This window comes from Talpa occidentalis, unplaced genomic scaffold (assembly GCF_014898055.3).
Source record: "Talpa occidentalis isolate TD23 unplaced genomic scaffold, MPIMG_talOcc4v2.1 talOcc4.7, whole genome shotgun sequence".
Taxonomy (NCBI): Eukaryota; Metazoa; Chordata; class Mammalia; order Eulipotyphla; family Talpidae; genus Talpa; species Talpa occidentalis.
The window spans coordinates 119151175-119169146 of NW_023605083.1; the positions used below are offsets into that span (position 1 = coordinate 119151175).

The 17972-nt window shown below is 39.2% G+C and overlaps 1 protein-coding gene across 1 annotated transcript; it reads right to left on the reverse strand.

The window, feature by feature from the left end:
- Positions 1-4940: 4940 nt before the first annotated feature.
- Positions 4941-12032, reverse strand: KRT222 (keratin 222). Its single transcript, XM_037494184.2, has 6 exons — positions 11907-12032; positions 8759-8887; positions 7642-7862; positions 5978-6054; positions 5664-5799; positions 4941-5224 (listed from the first exon to the last, which is right to left on the reverse strand). Exons 1-6 carry the CDS (start codon positions 12000-12002, stop codon positions 4996-4998), a joined length of 888 nt encoding a protein of 295 aa, XP_037350081.1. The 5' UTR covers positions 12003-12032; the 3' UTR covers positions 4941-4995.
- Positions 12033-17972: the final 5940 nt, after the last annotated feature.

The following is a 17972-nucleotide window of genomic DNA, read 5'->3' on the forward strand; positions in this document are numbered from 1 at the left end:
TTTGCCAGCCGGGCGCCGATTCGTCACGGCGAAGAGGGCGGAGGGGGCCCGGCCGCGGGGTAGGCCTGGGTCCGCGGCCGGGAGAGCCCGGGCGGCGTCGGCCCCACGCTGCGGGAGGTGCCGGGCCGCGCCCGCCGAGGACGAGTGGGAGCCGGGCCCTGGGCCGCCGTGCGGGGCTGGAAGACGACGGGATTCGCACCGGGCGCGAGGCCCCGGATCCGCTGCGGCCGCGCCGGCCCAGCTCCGGCCGCGCCGCCTCCGCGGGTTTTTTGTTTTGTTTTGTTTTGTTTTCCGGTCCCTTTTCTTTACTCTTTCTCAGTGAACGGGAGTAGGGTCCACTCCGCCGAGCCGAGGATGGAGGCGGACTGCCTTCGCAGAGCTGCTGTATCCACCTGCGCCTCGCAGGCTTCCTGTTTCACGGGCCGGGCCTTGTTCACCTGGCGAACCGCAGCGCCGACCGGTTCCGTTTCAGCGAGCGCGAGGCTGGTGTGGAGTGCCGCAGCTTTCACAGCCAAGCGGGCCCAGATTTGCTGCCCTTGGCCGCTTGGCGAGGGCCCGGGGCTGGGGCTTATCCCTGCTCTCTGCACTACAAGGACCTGGCTCATTCGGTTTCCCCTGCGGGGAGCGACTGTCCCCCAATTTCAGCTTAACCTCACCCACCCTTCCACACCCAGTTCACATATATGTCTTCGTACTGCCCTCCTGGGACCCTGCTCTTTCTCTCCCCCTCCACCCCCCCATCCTTTCTTTGAACCTTAATGGTTCTTTTATAGCGTGGTTGTGGAGGGCCCCGAAAGTAAAGGTTGTTCAGTCATCTGCATTGGGCATGTTCATATTGTCTTGCTAAGGTGTGACCCATTGTTAGATGCTCAGGAAATGTGTACTGAAGCAGACTTGGGGTTCGCGGCTCTTTTCCCTAAATCGTGAGTTCTTAGGTTTACCAGTCAGATTAGAGGGAAGCTTTTTGAAAAATGGATTCCTCCCCCTTAACGTAGGAAAAGGCAGGCTCAAACTCTTCCTGAGCCACATAGGTTGTAAAAAGTCTGGTTATTGGCAAAATGGTGAAATAGGTGAATTTTCTCAACTGTTTTTGTGAAAGCAGAAGTTATGGGTTCAGTTTTTATCACTAGAAATAGTGAAGCCCAGCAGATTTCCAGGAGGAAATTGGACAAAGTATGGCTTGTTTTTACATTCCTCTGCGTTGCCTGCAAAATTCCTTGAGACTTGGGACATGACTCTGACACAGTGTGTGGAAAAGGGTGAAAATGAAGCAGGATCGCCTGAGAATCTGGGCTATGCTTTTGTCATCCCTAGCCCTCATTTGAAGGTGTAGGGTTCTGGTGAACTACAGCTGCAGGCCCAATCTAGACAGCCTCCTGTTTTTGTATTTGCACATTTTGATCGTATTCATTTAAAATATGTCCATTACATGTTAAAAACCTTACAAATAACTGTTTCAAAGCAAAACAAAAAGTAGTTTTATGAGAAAATCATGCTATTTACATATCATTTATAGCTACTTTCAGCTACAGGGCATAGCACTCTAGTTGCTACAGGGATGGGATGGCCCAGAAAGCATAAAAATGTGCTCTGTGGGCTTTTACAGAGAACATTTGCCAACTTGGTCTAGGGTCTAACTTTGTGAGGGAAACTGGAAAGTTCTGTACTGATTTGCACATAGCTATTTCAAAATGTTTATTTGTAGTGTGTCGAATATTGGCTGTTTATAATGCTGGCCATGATCTTTAATAAACCCAAATCCTGCCCTGGGCACAAACTTTCTTTTGATGTAATAATTCCAGGGGCTGCTGGGAGAGAGGGGGGATTGGGCACAAGTTGCTTATGGCCTATCTGCTCTGAGTTAGTTTTCCAGCCCAGGTGGAGAGTCCAGGCTCTGGAACTGAGGTATGCCTGAGTACAGATGTTCAGAAGAGTGATAAAAAGCTCTGGGGGCCAGGCATCCCAAATTCCTGACCAGAGTGGAGGCCTGTTTACTGATGAATAATTGTCTTTGTCTAACTCATAAAATGCCAACTTGCAATAAAATGTTAAGGTGGTTTCTTTGGGAGTTAACTAACCCACTGTCTGAATAAAGCATACCTTCTGAATAAAGCATACCTTAAAGATTCAAATCTTGTCTCTGCTTACTGGCATTTGGTGGTGACAGGCAGCATGAGCCCCAGAATTCCAATTACATTGCATTGATAATGTGAGTAATGTGTGTATACATTTTATTTAAAGTTTACTTTTGGCCCATGTCCTGTAATATGTTTCCATTTGAAACTTTCAAATTTATTTAAGCATTTTTTTTTTTTTTTGACTCTGGAGAACATTTTTGAACTTTGAAACCCTGTCATTGTAGAACATTTCAAATGGGGTAACTCACTGGGAAAGTAATTCTGACAGCATGTAGCTAACAAAATTTTCTTTGTTGTGTTTTGAACTTTCACTTGGAAAAGTAAAAGTTGGAAGTTATAATTTATCCTCACGAATTCTTCTTTCCCTGTGACAGTTTTCATCCAGGTAATACTGTATATTTGAATAGTGCTTTGCCAAATATTTTCAGGTGTATATTTGACACAGCTCTATAAGGTAGGTAGGGTAGAAATTACTACCAAGCATCATCTTTCCCTTTGTTTTCAAGTATGAAGACTGAAGCTCAGGGAACTTAAGTGATTCTTTCCTGATTACAAAGGCAGCTAGTGACAATACCAGGGCTAGAATCCTGTAACTGTTAGTAAGTGGAGTTACTCTTTATTCTTGTAATTTGTTATGGAACATGCACTTGAACTAATACTGAGACATGGAAGAGTATACATCTGTGCTTATCCATAAGCTCTGCCTGTTCTGCTCCCCACTCTGTCTCTGGTGATTCCTCTCAATCCCTCTCCCTAGCCTGTACCCCAGTTCTTATATGCATAAATAAATAAATCTTTAAAAATAAAGAAGATGAGGACAACATTTTGCACTTGTAGGATTTTTGTAAGAATCAGAGAATATATATGAATATGCCGAGCACAGTGGCAGGGACAGAGTAAGCACTTCGCAAATGGTGGCTACTGTGATTTTATTTCCCCTAGGACTATGGGATTATTTTTTGAACTAGAATATACTATTCATTTTTTTTCTATGGGGAAAAAATATAAAACCATTATCTTTTCACTGTAATTATAGTTTTCTTTATTCCCCAAGTAAGCTAACCATATTGGAACAAGTAAACTCAATACAATGGCATCAAATGCAAATACAGTGCTGCTTTAGAGTTCATGTTTCCAATTTTTTTATTGTAGTGGTATCATTTACTCTGGCAAATTCATATCCCAATTTAAAATACCCCAAAGCAAATAAAACTCATAAATTCAAGTACTGTATATTAAAATGTACATTTATACACACAAGAGCTGCATAGATAGTGGAATTACTATAACAAGCAGTTACATTCATGATGCCCAGTGCTAAATTCTTGACACCACATACAGATTACACTTAGAGACTGCTTTATTATGATCATTGTTGTCTAGAATACTACAATAGCTTATATGACTGCATTAGTACAATAGCTTAGATGACTGCAATTTTCCAAAGTTTTAATAAAGTTAGTAGCATTTAACTACTATTGACTGAAAACACTTATGGAGAGGATGTATTTTAGGTCAGATGCTTCCACAAGAATAAGCACTTAACATGCTGTTGTACCCTTGACAAAACAAAATCATCTTTTACTAAATAGAATAAGCCAGGCTCAAAGGAATCTGAATTGGAAGATCATTTAAAATTTTATATCCCTGTATTGTGTTTTAACATTTTCTTCAGGTTCATTTTTTTACCTGGTTGAAATAAAGGCAAGAGAGAGAAAGGTTGCAAAGGCTGGACTGAAATGCTAACAGAAGTAGCTGTAGCCCTTAGATGACATCTTAGCTGGGAAAAAAGTATCGGGAGTTGTTCTCGACATTTTTTTCTGCTTAGAAAAAAATTAATAGCTTATAAATTTCTAATGTTTTAAACAAGTATTTATTATTTAAAGTCTTAAAATAAACATACTTGTATTAAATAATAGTATTTAAAAAACTTTGCAACAATACTTATTCACAATTATATTATCTATTCATATTTATTAGTTTGAGCAATTTAAAATGGAAATCCTGCAAATACTATTAGCTTAGATAACAGTTAATGTTATCTTAATTCACATAAATGATTACAAGAACTATCTTTCTTTAGTATCTCCGCATAGTATCTTATCTAATGTTCACATCCAACACCCAAATCAATCACATTTTACTATATAGATGGGAAAAATTTTTTTTTTTTATGGGGAGGACACAACATTAAAATTCACTGAGTAAAGAAACTTTCCTGGAAAACACATAATGATTACAAAAACTTTCAGATAAAGATGAACTTAATTGTATTTAATCATAAAATTAGCCCTGAGGTATGTTCTCATGGAAAGTAAATGTTATTTTTTCTAGGTGTGCAAATGATTGTCTCTAAAGGAAAAATTTTGTTAAGTGTGTAATGACTCTTTTTTAGAAGTTTGTTTATAATGATATCTTTTTTTTAAGTAGAAAAACCTTTAGCTAGAACCAGTCATGGACAATTATATGTAACTCAGATTCTTCATGTATTATTACTAAATATTCAATCGTATTAAACAAACGATTCCCTTTTTCTTACAATATTCAGCCACGGAGTGAAATGTTACACTTAACTAACACAGATTAATGCTTATAGTTGCTGACAAAATTTCAAGGGAAGACTTTGAAAAATAAATAAATCATACTGAATCTCTGATTTTATTTTAGTGCCCCCTCTCCAAAAAATACATCCATAATTAGAAATTTTGTGTCTTAACCTTTTTTTATCTCTGAAGTGACTCACATCGATCATAACATACGTACTTAATAAGTTATGTTTTAGGACAGAAGGTGGTCAGCATGGACACCTTGGTCCATCCTAGTGTCATTTTTAAATCAAATCAAATACTGCCTTAGATTAATTTGCTGCTGATGGATGTTTAATGGAGGGGATACTGCATGACCTTCTCATGATAAGCCTGACTTCTATATCTGGTAGATTATCTTGCTTAGTCTGTAAACACCCTTCATCAGTGGCAGCTAAATGAAGATCAAAACGAAGAGAAACAGATTTTTTCCTTAATCGAGGGTTATCTTTAAAGAAGGAACCTTCCCATTCTTTAATAACTTCATCCACTTTTTCTGTCCTGAAATGATAAAATAAACCTTTCTATATGAAGGAGTATGGAAATAGTAAAGAATATGTAATATGTATTCCATCTGAAAAAGAAATTAAGAAATTTGTATAATGTATAATTTACATTATAATTATAATCTACACTATACATTATAGAATTTATAGTTTATATACTTTAAAATCATACAAATTTAATTCCTAAGGACTTCAATGGGATGCTCATGTTTTGGTTATAATTTTAGGAGAAATGGTGAATTAAGGATTGAGTACTCCATCAGAGTTTTTGTTTATATATATATTTATTCATGTCAGATTAAAAAATCACAGTAGATTAAAATTATGTTTGAAAACATTCAAACAAAGAAAATTAATTAGTAAGATAACGCAGTGAGAATTACTTTCTTTGCATATACTTATTAGGATTTCTTAGTCAACATTGTTTTACTTACTGAATAGTGCCGTGTGCTTCCGTGCTCTCCTTCACGATATTTCCATTTAATATCGCCTGTTTGGTCACTGTCTCCACTTTTTCATTATCAAACTTTTGTGGAACTTTTGTTGAGAAAGATATTTCATTTATAATGGCTGTGAAAATGTTATTTATGAAATATTAAGTTACAAAGTCGAAATGTTCTTCACAGTGATTATGTCACATGGTCAAATATTGTTTGTTTTTTGCTATTACGAGCATTTTGTTTATTCATTTATACTCCCTATCAAGAGCTCTTCACCTTTCCAGCTAGTTTATTCATCAGAAACTCACCTGAAGGTAAAACAAAGCCAACCCTACTCGTGGTAGCTTTTCTTTCTTTTTTTGCACCTTGGATACAGCCATAATATCTGAAATTAGAAAGAAGTATGTTACAGGAGCAATATCATATTTGCATATAATTGAAACCAATGCTCACATTAAGGGAATGTAGTAGTATATGTTATTTAGCATGAAAATAAATGAATTTATGGATGAATCTCCCAAGTATACACTGAATGAAAAACAAAACAAAACAAACTGTAGCTAATTTTATAAAGGTTAAAATAATATGTAAAAGCAACTTCATAATTTGCTTAGTGATACATACATATTAGTATAAAGGAATTTATGAAACTATTAATCATCAATTTCAGGAGCCAGGTTAGATTGAGGCAGGAGGATGAGATGGGGAGGTGGTTGTGGTTTAGGATGTGGGGAGGACTTTAATAACATTGTAAATAATTTATCTCTTAAGGTGCTACATTGAAGTCTACTGCATTTTGATACTTTCTTGTACATTTTAAAAATAGAATAATAAGTAAAAAATTATAGTAATATTAAAGATCAATTTATCAACATCTTAAAGTATTAGGAATTAAATAAAATTCATAACCATTTAAAAATAAATAAATTATATATTTGAATAGTATATTTGAAATTACATATTTGAATTGTATATTTGAGTAAGAAATACATTATATAATTGCATACATATATTTACTGTTATATATAATGCTGTGTTAAGCAATTCACAAATTAATTATTTTAATCTGCACAATGATCTTATCAGGTTACTAGTATTTCTATTTTATAGATGAGAAAACTGAGGCAGGGAGGTTCAGTAACTTGGCTGATACCACTCAGCTAGAAACTGTATACTTTGAATTCATTTTGTTTTCCAAATATTTAGTAAATGTCAAGATTTATGATATAGGTTGTAGTTGTTATATCTAGTTTTAGAGAGGACTCAGAATGGAAACAAGCAAGAATAAAGGTTTTTTTTTTTTTTTTTTTTTTATGGGGTCATGGATAATCGGAAATTGTGCTGTACTCAAAACCATGTGGATTTTAAAAGATTTAGACTAGAACAGGCGTGAATAAAACTTTTTGGTACTTTTTGTTATCAGGAGACCTGGACCTCTTCTACAGACCTCTTCTCAGAACAGCATTGTTTACTGTGGCTGTAAGATAATCACATTATCGTCATTATGATGATGATGATGATTTTGGTGTTTGATGTGTGATGGGACTGGGCCCTTGGGGGCATGTGGTATCTGGATTTAAATAGGTGAAGAATATGTGAATTTCTAAGCTGCTTCTGTGGGTGGTTCATAGACCTAATTCTAAAAGAGATGAATAACAAGAAAAGAGAGAATTAGTTAAGAAAATATTTTTTTTTTTTTAGTGATTGAGAATTGGTTACATTTTGTTCTAGGGATGATGTGCTCTTTGTGGTAGCTAGTGTCCCAATTTTGACTATTTTGTTCTTACTGTTGAGTGGCTGGAAGTAGTTTTGCATATTCCTTGCAGGTGTGCTAACCTTATTTTATGGTAGGGGCTCCGTAAGCCTGCCATGTTGATGATGAGTTTTCAGATTTAATTTCTCCGATGACAATACTGGTGTATGTGGCCCTTTATTTCTTGCAATTTGTCATCAACTATATGGAATTTGGTACCTGATCTCCTCCTTTTCTAGGAGGCGGCGATAAGTCTCTATTTCTTGTTCTAGCCTCATCTTCGTGTTGAGCAGCATCTCATGTTCTTGAAGCTGTTTTTCGATGCCTTGTCTTACTTCCTGTAGCTCCTTTTCTAATCCTTCAATCACTGCCTCTAGGTCTTGCAGTTGAGTCTGGTAATGTTGCTCACTGGCCTGGAGGGAGTTTTCAAGGCCCCTTTCCTGTTTGAGATAGATCTTTGTCAGTGAAGGAGGGAGGGAGACAAAATGGGTTCTGAAAACCTGATAGGCAATGTCTTCATTTTATCCCATTCTCTTCTTTTAAAAAAAGGTTGCAATCATTGTATATCATGTATGCAAAAGGTGTTTCCTTTCAGCTTTGGGTGTGACCCAAATTATAAAAAAATTATATTACATATATCTAGCTAGATACATGTATCTATGTCTACGTCTATATATGTATGTCTATATTTATATTTGTATCTATATCTAACTCTATCTCTATATCCAACTATATCTCTATGGTTATCTAAAGATATAGAGATTAGTTATCTTTATATCTAATTAGACAGGTTACTCTTACAAAGGAAGCCTGCCATAATTCTTATGGCCAACAAACAAAATTCTGCAGTGCAATTAACTTATATCACTCTGATTTATTTGAGGTTTAAACCCCAAATTTATTTGATTTTCTAAACATTGAAAATGTGAAACATTGAGTATCAAAGCCAGAGCAGACTGCTTATAAAAGGTATTTTAAGGAAGGAGTCTGAATATTATTCTATTAGGTGTCTCAGTAATATGGATAAGGCTCCCCACTGTTTGACTTGGTTTATAAAGACAAAGGCCATATTCTCCCACTCCACCAATCAGAGAACCCCAGGTGATAAGCAAGGACTACTTCATTTCTGTAGGCTTGAACTAAATCTTGTGTAAATTGATAATAGCCATGGCCATGAAGGAGGGAGTGGGGAGAGTTGAATTAGACCAGGAATAGATATCAGTGGCCTTGATTTTCAGTGTCTCTCTGTAAAATAATGGACATTATTCCTCTCTATCGCTTCATCAAATAACATCTGGAGACTTAACGGGTCAGCTGCTTTTGAGGTCATTCTTACCACAGCATGGAGAGATTCAATTTCCACTTGCAGGTGGTGCCACTGGCGTCGGGCCTCTTTGAGTTCTGCCTGAGCTGCCTTTAAAGCCTCTTCATCCTTGTCCATTTTTTTGCTTATATCTTCTTCCAGCTAGAAGAAAGCCAACAACAACAATAACAAAAAAAAAAAAAAAAAAAAAAAAGAGCTCTCTTGAAAATGAAGCGTTTCAAAGCAATTATATAAAAATAGTTTAGAATAGTTTAGAAATTGAATCACTATTTTCCTTTAAATGGTGAGATTACAAATGTCTTTTAGGGATTAGTTACTAATTAAATATGAGAGAAGGTCAAGTGCACTTTCAATCTCAGTCTTCTTAGATGGAAGGTGAACCTCAAAAGTCCTTTCTCACTGACAGTCTGAAATGGAGAAAAATACAGCTTTTAAAATGAAAAGTAGTAGTATCTAGGAGCTAAGTTTTGAAACCCCTGATTTGTAACCTTCCATTATTTCTGGGATTATTAAGGATTGCCACGTGTTCTTGTAGGCTGTTTTATAAAGGGAGAAAAAAGCTAAATGTTCTAAACTGATGAATTCTGGGCCTGGGTATATACACTGGGAGTAAATACTGCTAGTGAATATATTGTGGATAATTTAGAGCATTAAGTTATCGTAGGTATTAGAGTATTAAAAACTCTAATATGACTTTGGTATTAATAGAACCCCCTATTGCTGTACCTCTTCCAGAATGATCTTTTCAGAAGGCATGATAATTTTGGGTTTCTATAGTAGTAGCAAAAGGGACTTCTTAAGCAGTTGTTTTCTAAAGATCCACATATAAACTAACAAGTGGGTTATTTTAAATTGTACATTACCATTTTATATTACATAGTTTAACAGAATTCTCAAAATTTGACTCTTAAGAGCAGTAGGAGCAAGTACAGAATTGATTGTAGTATTTTGAAGCAAAATTATAATTTTTTAATGTTCTTATAAATTGCATTTTGATAGTATAATAATTTTTTTTTAAAAAAGGAAACATTAGGCAAAATGAAGTGTAGGAATAAAGTTTAGGGCAAGGTTAGAGAATGAAGCCCTTAGAGACCAAAATTCACACTTTTTTCAGTTTGTTGTATCACTTGTTTTTAGTGTTAGGTGGGCAAAGGCAAGCAACACCACATATCGGCAGGTACAAAAGAGGATGTCAAGAATTTAGGAAACAGAAGAGGATAAAAATGCTGGTTATGTCCTGGTCTTTTGGAGTGAGTGTGGAATTGGCAGCTAGGTGTGCATGGCAGCTGGACTCCAAAGATGGCCCCAAATGAACCACACCTCCCCAAACTCATATCCCTGTGTAGGCCCAGGTGTCACTCTGGCCAGCAGAATGGGCAGAAGTGCCAGTTTTAGGCTTGAGTTTTAGGAACCCCCGACAACTCCCACCTATGCATTTTGGGAGCCCCAGGCCAACATGTAAGGATTCTCCAACATCTTGGAGAGATGATGCCCAGAGGCCAGTGAGAGAGACTTTGAGGCTACAGGGTGAGAGAGAAAAAACCCAGGAGTTTCAGATGAGCCAGTATTCCAGAAATCCCCACAAGGTGCCAGACACAATAGTTAGCCACTTTGCATATCCTGAACCAGTTGTGCCCCAAGATGATTGCAGGCCCAGCCAACATCATGCACAGCAGAAGAAGCACCCCCGCCGAACCCAGTCAGCCAACGGGATCAAGAGGATATAATGCATGAAAGTGAACACCCTAAGTTTCAGAGTGGTTTGTTAAATAGCAATTAATAACGAAAACGGCTTCTATTTATTTTGTAATAATTGAATAATAACTGGGCTTTCTTGAATTTATTTCTAGCTGACTCTTCAAAAATAATCCCCTGAAGTAGTTTTATGGTATAAAGACTAAACAAAATTTATTGCAGTCTTGCTTTTCCACTTAATTTATTCATTTAGGCATTATGACATATAAACAAAAGAATTTGTATTGCTACCATTGCTGTTTTTTAGTTTATAATTTTCATAAATTGTCAGCTATTAATTTCTTCCCTTCTCTTTGTAAAAGGTAAGTGAGTTGTTCCAACACATAAATCAAATATCCCAGAGAATTTGCTTAATCTGGGGTACCTAATCATTTTATATGGCTATTGAAAATGTTATCCAGAGATGAAATTTATAAAGTTACTAATAATGAATTTGCTAATGGGGTAAAACCCTATGATTTCCCAGCAATATTTTTTCCCTTTTGGTGATATTCTTAAGCAAACTCCTTGTTATATTTGGGTGCTTGGAATAATCTTGAACCCAGATATAATAGGTAAACTAAAAAAAAGAAAAGAAAAAAATTTCTGAATTTCTGAATCTTTGTTTCTAAAATATGTGTATATCTGTTTAAGGATGTGAAACCTTAGTTAACTGCTTAAGGTAATTGTAGCTTTAATACAAAAAAGTCTATTGAAATTAGGATGTAACCCTTATTTAACTTTTTTAGTACTTAAATGTTGGATGCCTAGTATTGGAAATAAACATCTCATCTTTAAGTACACACAAGCCAAAATCTATAACCTAAATGGAAAGTCATTATCAATTTGGGGTTTTGAACATCCCAATTTATATTGTTTCTGGATGCCACCTTCACACACTCAAATGATTTCTATTTATAACAGTCTGGTATAAAGCCGAACTTATTAAAAAGACCATAGAAGCCTTTTAGAAATTATGTTACTTAGTGTTATCTCTCCAAAGTGTGCAAGCTAGCAGACCTTGCTATAAAGCTTGTCTTTTTAAAGATGTCATTTCCATTAGCTCTATAAATAACTCCATAATATCTGTGAAGGGTATTTCAAATGCTTTCTTCCTGAAGGAAAAGGAGGTTAGAGTGCACCATTTTATTGTATGTTGACCCCATGCTTATTAACACAGGAACCTCCTTATTTCTATAAAAACATCAGGTGCATCAGCCAACATTTATTTAATGGTCCTTTAACAGTATAAACACGGTATTTCCCCCTGTAGTCCCAGACACATTGCAGTAAAACCTAAATTCTTTCCCCAGTAGATGCTGCATTGAAAAGGAAATACTGTACCTCAGAGAGGCCGGGACAGGAATTGAATAGACAGGGATTGTCTCCTTATCCTGGAAGGTGCCTGTCTGTATGAAATCATTACCTGGATCCTTGTTGAGAGCACGGTCTCTATCTGATTTCTGGTGAGGAGCTTTTCATAGTTTGCCCTGATCTCATTGAGTAGCTGGGACAGCTCCATTCTTTTCCCATCCTCCACCTTGGCTAACTGAACCTTATCGATAGGACAGTCGCTGCGGCAGAGCCCGGCCTGCTGCCTGCTCCTCTGTGCGCGTCGCCAGCACCGAGCCCGGGAGCCTTAAAGAGGCAGAGCGCCCTTTTCAGGAGCTGGGAATGTATTTGATCGTTGCTCCTCAGTGGGGCAAATCGTTGGCAAATCCTCACTCCTGTTGTTGGTATAGTGTCATTCTAGGTAAAGAAACTGGATAATGAAAACATCCTCAAGATTCCCGAATTGCTTCTCTGTAAATTTGAACACTTTGGGGGGAAAATAGTTCATATTTTATCTTGTGGAAAGAAAATGGGGCAGAACATAAAGAATAATATATTTTGTTTCCCCAAAATACTGCGTGGAAATAAATCTGGGCCCAACATGTAATAGCCGCAATTTTTCACTAAAGATTCCTACCCCCTCCCCCCACCCACCCTTTGGAGTAAAGGAATGCAGTCCTATAGGACCTTAGACTATGCTGGAAAATACCGGATGTTTGGACAGTTAGTGGGAAAAGCTGTCATCGGGCTAAGTTGATGGTTGTCATTAGCCGCGGGAATGATTGACGGTGTCTCTCTCAGATGCACACAGGCTGTGTGGCTCAAGGTGGGGTTGATGTATTGGGGTGGCTCCTGAAGGCTTATTACAGAGGCAGGTATCACGGAGGCAAGTGCTAACCAAGTCTGAGAGCTGACAGCTGACATTCCCCACATTTTAACAAGAAACACAAGCAGATGGCCCAGGTGCAGGTGTGGTCACTGAGGTGAACGGTTGTGGGGTTATGCCTGCCTTAGTGGGAATGACAACGGCCACTTGTAAATATCTCACGTAGAAGCTCTTCGACCTGTAAGAAGTGCTTTCCTCCTTCCATCCAGTCTTCAGTCATTTTGTAAAGCTGAAGTAGTCAAATTAACTGCAGAGAAGTGTCAAAGGCTTGAGAGGCGGGACACTGATCAGAGAACCAGAATTCATAAACAGAAACACCAAGATATTTTTGAAGTTTTGGGGGAAAGACTCAAGGACTGTGAATATGGGGCTAGAATAGGTGCGGCAGGATGGCCACCAGTGAGTTTCAGCAAGTGATTATGAAGGGAAGGGGGCGAGGGAGAGATGACCTTGGGTTACATGCTCTGTGATGAGAACTTCAGTGGTTCCATGCTCAGACACAGGGAGGAGGGAAGGATATTTGGATTAAATGAATTCCAGACTTTTAAAATGATGATCTGGAGTTGAGCCTTTGCCTGCCAATTATTAGCAAGATGAGCTGTGATAAAGCACTGATGCTCTTTGAATTACAATGTTTTCATCTGTGAAATGAGATCAGTGATACGCCTCACATTGTTATTATTACGCACAGCTGGAGGTGAACTGTCACCTTCCTCCTTTGATAGATAAAGGTACTGGAGCACAGTGAAGCGCAGGGCCAAGATTCAGACCCAGTATTCTAACTCCAAACCCTCCCCTTCAGAGCACCACTACTACCTAACTTCTTGGGAATCAGAAGTAAAACACTTGGTGCATGGGGGTCTTTAAATCTGTGCTACCTAGAGTTTGTTAGAAACACAGGTTCCTAGGTCTTCCCCCACACCTACTCCACCAGAATCTTCATTTAAACAAGTTCTCCAGGTGATTTGTGTGTGCACTAAAATTTGAGAGGGCCCACTTTACATTGCTCGTCCTCAAACTTGCCTGTACAGTGAAACCTCTTGCAGAACTTTAAAGAAATAGTGAGGGCCAGGCCCTCCTCCCAGAGTTTGTCTTATTAGCTCAGGATATTCTCAGGGCATCAGAGTCTAATACCAGCAAAGTTTGAGAGCCACTATTATAAATGTTACGTTTCCTTACACTCACTCTAATTCCAGAGGAAATGGGTTACTAGTACAAGTGTCTGAAGAAAGTAAGACTCCCACAGGGAAATGCTGGCAAGTCCTAGGATCTGTGTTGGTACTGGTTTGAGGCCAGTGACTCGGGGAGTTAAGATGTATACATGTATCTTTTGTTTTTTATAATAAATTATTCTTTGAGATTCCATCCTGCAGAAGATGTGCAATGAAATCTCACCAGTGGAACTTCCTGCTTTTTATCCAGAAGCTTGCATCGAAGCTTGGGGAACTTCTGTAGTTGTGACTAGCAGAAGGGTAGCATCCTTGGTGTCATCTGCCCAAACCCATGCTCACCAAACCAGCCACTGTTCTGTCCTGTTGTCTCTTTCTCACTGTTGGGGAAGTAATTAAAAAAACCAAAAACTCCCAACCATTGGACATTCTCTCCAATGGCAAGAGGAAAGCACTTTTTTTTTTTAAAAGATTTATTTATTTTTATACAAGAACTGGGGTACAGGCCAGATGCGCTGGAGGGTGAGAGGAGTCACCAGAGACAGAGCGGAGAACAGAACAGGCAAATTGACGGAAGTACACTGCTGAGGGGAGCAGTGGGTGAGACAGGAGAGGTCTGCTGCGCCATGTGGGGTTCTCTCTGGCTGGCCGGGATCGAACCCGGCACTGCAGAGGCTGCAGACAGCGTCACAGTGTGGCGCTCAACCATCTGTGCCACCAGGGAGGCCCAAGAGGAAAGCATTTTTATTATTGAATAAAAACAAGGTGACCCGCATCACAGTCAAGCCCCTGGAAGACAGCAAACACAGAAAGAAATCTCCCCTTTCTTTTTTCTTTCTTTCTTTTTAAAAAGATTATCTATTTATGCATACAAGAACTGGGGTGCAGGCCAGAGGTGTTGGGGGTGAGAGGATTCACCAGAGACAGAGTGGGGAGCAGAACAGGCAGACTGACTGAAATACACTGCTGAGGGGAGCAGCGGGTGAAGCAGGAGAGGTCTGCTGCGCCATGTGGGTTTCTCCCTGCCTGGGGATCGAACTCGTGCAGCAGTGGCTGCGGATATCTGCATAGGTTGCATCTTAACCCCTTGCGCTACAAGGGAGGCCCTAGGTTTCTTATTTTCAATTTGCCTTTGTCCTCACAGCACCCAGCTGCTCTCCTCCATTCTTCCTTCCATGCTCCAAAGCATGAGAATCACTCTGATGCTTCAACCTGCCGGTGACATAGAAAAAATAAGGTCAATTGTCTCCATCTACCTAAACACATCAGCAGCCATGACCCATGTGGCTCTTGTTCCTTCCTGGGGCCACGGTCCAAGAAGCAGGGCACAATGGTCCTGAGCAGGTTACTGGGGTGCAGGGGCTCTGACTCACACACAGGGTTTGGGCCCCTGTCTCATCATTCCTCACACTTTTCCCTCTGTCCAGTCTGGGGAAGTGCATCTATTTCAAAGGTTCTATTCTAGAACGTCGGTCCCTAGCACTGTCTTGCCCATTGTGCTATCACCAAGCCCCAGTTCTGTGTCTGGCAAGAGACTGTGGATTTTAAATATGTGCAGAACAAGTAATGTTTCCCTTTAGTCTGGGGCTTGAGTCCTCTTCATCCTAAACCAGACACTTTGTGTTCGTTTCACCCTCCCCTGGGGCAGTGAACTCGAGTAACCTATTTGCTTGCGGAGGTGGACAAGGGCTGAATTACCAGGAGACAGATAAATAGTGCAAAAAACATTACCCTTCCCAAGTGTTTAGTGTTTAAAAATCCATGCAACTCAGATACCAGCCCGTCCTCCTGGATGGATTTCTACTGGGTGGTAGGCTGGGACTTTGACATCAATGTCTCTTCTAACCTATTTGAATTTTTGCTTTAAGGAGGAGAGAATATTGGAAGGAAATTAATGCATTGATTTATTTTTATGTAAGCACCCTTTAAAGAACCTGTTTTGTTGTATTTAAGGGTCACACGTCTTAATCCATGCAGTGTTTTGTCTTAGACATAAACATTGTGATCATCTTTTATTCTAAAGATAGGCCCCCCAAGTTTATATTAAGCAGTGGTTGTAAATATCAGTCTCTTCCTTAGCCAGACATATCAGTCCAAGATCTTTTCATTTGGGGGGGCAATCCCTTAGAGCTTGGGTATTATTTTATTAGGTATAATTTCTTTTTTTTTTTTTTACAGATTTATTTATGTATGCATACGAGAGCTGGGGTACAGGCCAGAGATGTGGGGACTGAGAGGATTCACCAGAGACAGAGTTGGGAGCAGAACAGGCAGACTGACTGAAATACACTGCTGAGGGGAGCAGCGGGCAAGACAGCAGAGGTCTGCCTCACCATGTGGGTAGCTCCCTGGCCAGCCGGGAATTGAACCTGTGCTGCAGAGGCTGCAGATTGCTTCACAGCGCAGTGCTTAGCCCCTTGCCCCACCAGGGAGACCCCAATTTCTTTAGCAGATTAGGATATTGTGATTCTTAAAAAATTGATCATGCATTTTAATAGGATTGTAGATATAGTTTAGCCACCAAGTAAAGATAATTTTTTTTTGTATTTTAAAAAATTATTTTATAAAAATTGAAAAAATTATGATAAGCAACATGCCTTACTTCTCTTTGTCCTCTCTTCATCCTATAGTTGATTTTTGTACTAAGATGCATGCCTCCACATGATACGATTTAATCTGATATTTTGTATGTCAGTTAAGAATATAACTAGACAAAGAGATTTGTGTTGGAACATGTTCGTCAGCATTTTCCAGCATGCTTCAAGGTGTCTGAGCAACATGGACACGCGGTTCCTGTGCCCTGCACGTCCGCTTCACATGCGGTAACCAGGCAGAGTCTGGGCCAATTCCAGCCTCACTCCCTGCCCTGGAACTCAAGGGTAAAAGGGCAGAGCTATTTCTCCAGTCAAGGACTTTGTCTTTGGGTCCCATTTCCTCTGGCATCTTCCATAGCTCTTCCCCTTCCTACTTTGTGCACTGCAGCCCAGCACACATAGATGTTTCATGCTCTAAAATGAAACAGAAGGTGAGGGGGAAAACAATTGCAGTTCAGTGAAGCACAAGTTCAACTCGTATTAAAATGTTAGCTTTGTAGACGACAAGCACTAGAGAAAACTATTCTGGGATTCAGTTTCTTTTTCTCCATCCCTTTTTCGTCTGGATGAATCTTAATGAAGCCTCAGCCTTTGAACTTAGAGTTCTTAGACCCACTCTACAGTCCCATTAGAGCTACAGTATTTGCCATTCTTTTCTGACCCCTGGAAGAGGGATCATTGTTGGGAACCAAGTACATTTGACAGGTGTCCTCTTAGCGCCTCCAGTCTTTGAAATATTGATTTTTCTGGCTGATGACATTGGCCTTGCTGTCTGCTATTAAATGGTCTTGACAGACTAGTGATAGTCATTTCCCCCCGCTTTATTCTGAACAACTTAATCCCTTGTACTTATATTTATCCTTTCTTGGATTTTATGTCAGTTGTCTTATTTTTCTCCATTTTAAATATTGTTTAAACATTTTTACTTAGGCTGTTCTCACAGGTGGTCTGCCCTACACAGAAGTTTTTAGTACCCTGATAGAACTTCCCCATGGTTTTCTTTTTTTTTTTTTTATTTATTTATTTATTTACACAAGCACTGGGTACAGTCAGAAGCAGGGGAGGGTGAGAGAATTCACCAGAGCCAGAGCGGGGATCAGAACAGGCAAACTGACGAAATACACTGCTGAAGGGAGCAGCAGGTATGGCAGGAGAGGTCTGTGCACCATGTGGGAACCTTGCTGGCGGCCGGGAATCGAACTGGTGCTGCAGAGGTTGCGGGCAGTTTCGCGCAGCCCAGCACTCAACCGCTGCACCACCAGATTCCCCATGGTTTTCTAAAGTGTTCCCTTAACTGTCCTCCTGAGTATAGCTCTGAATTTCCTTCTCTTCAGCTGAGATCATATTTCTTTTTAAAGTACTATAGCTATAATTGATGGCTAATAATGCACGTGTGTTTATTCCTTCAAGGGCCTTTTACATTTTTAATTAAACTTTTTATCTTGAGGTAACTGTCGATTTGAGTTGTGAGATAGTAACACTTGTTGAGTTCTCCCAATGGTAACATCTTA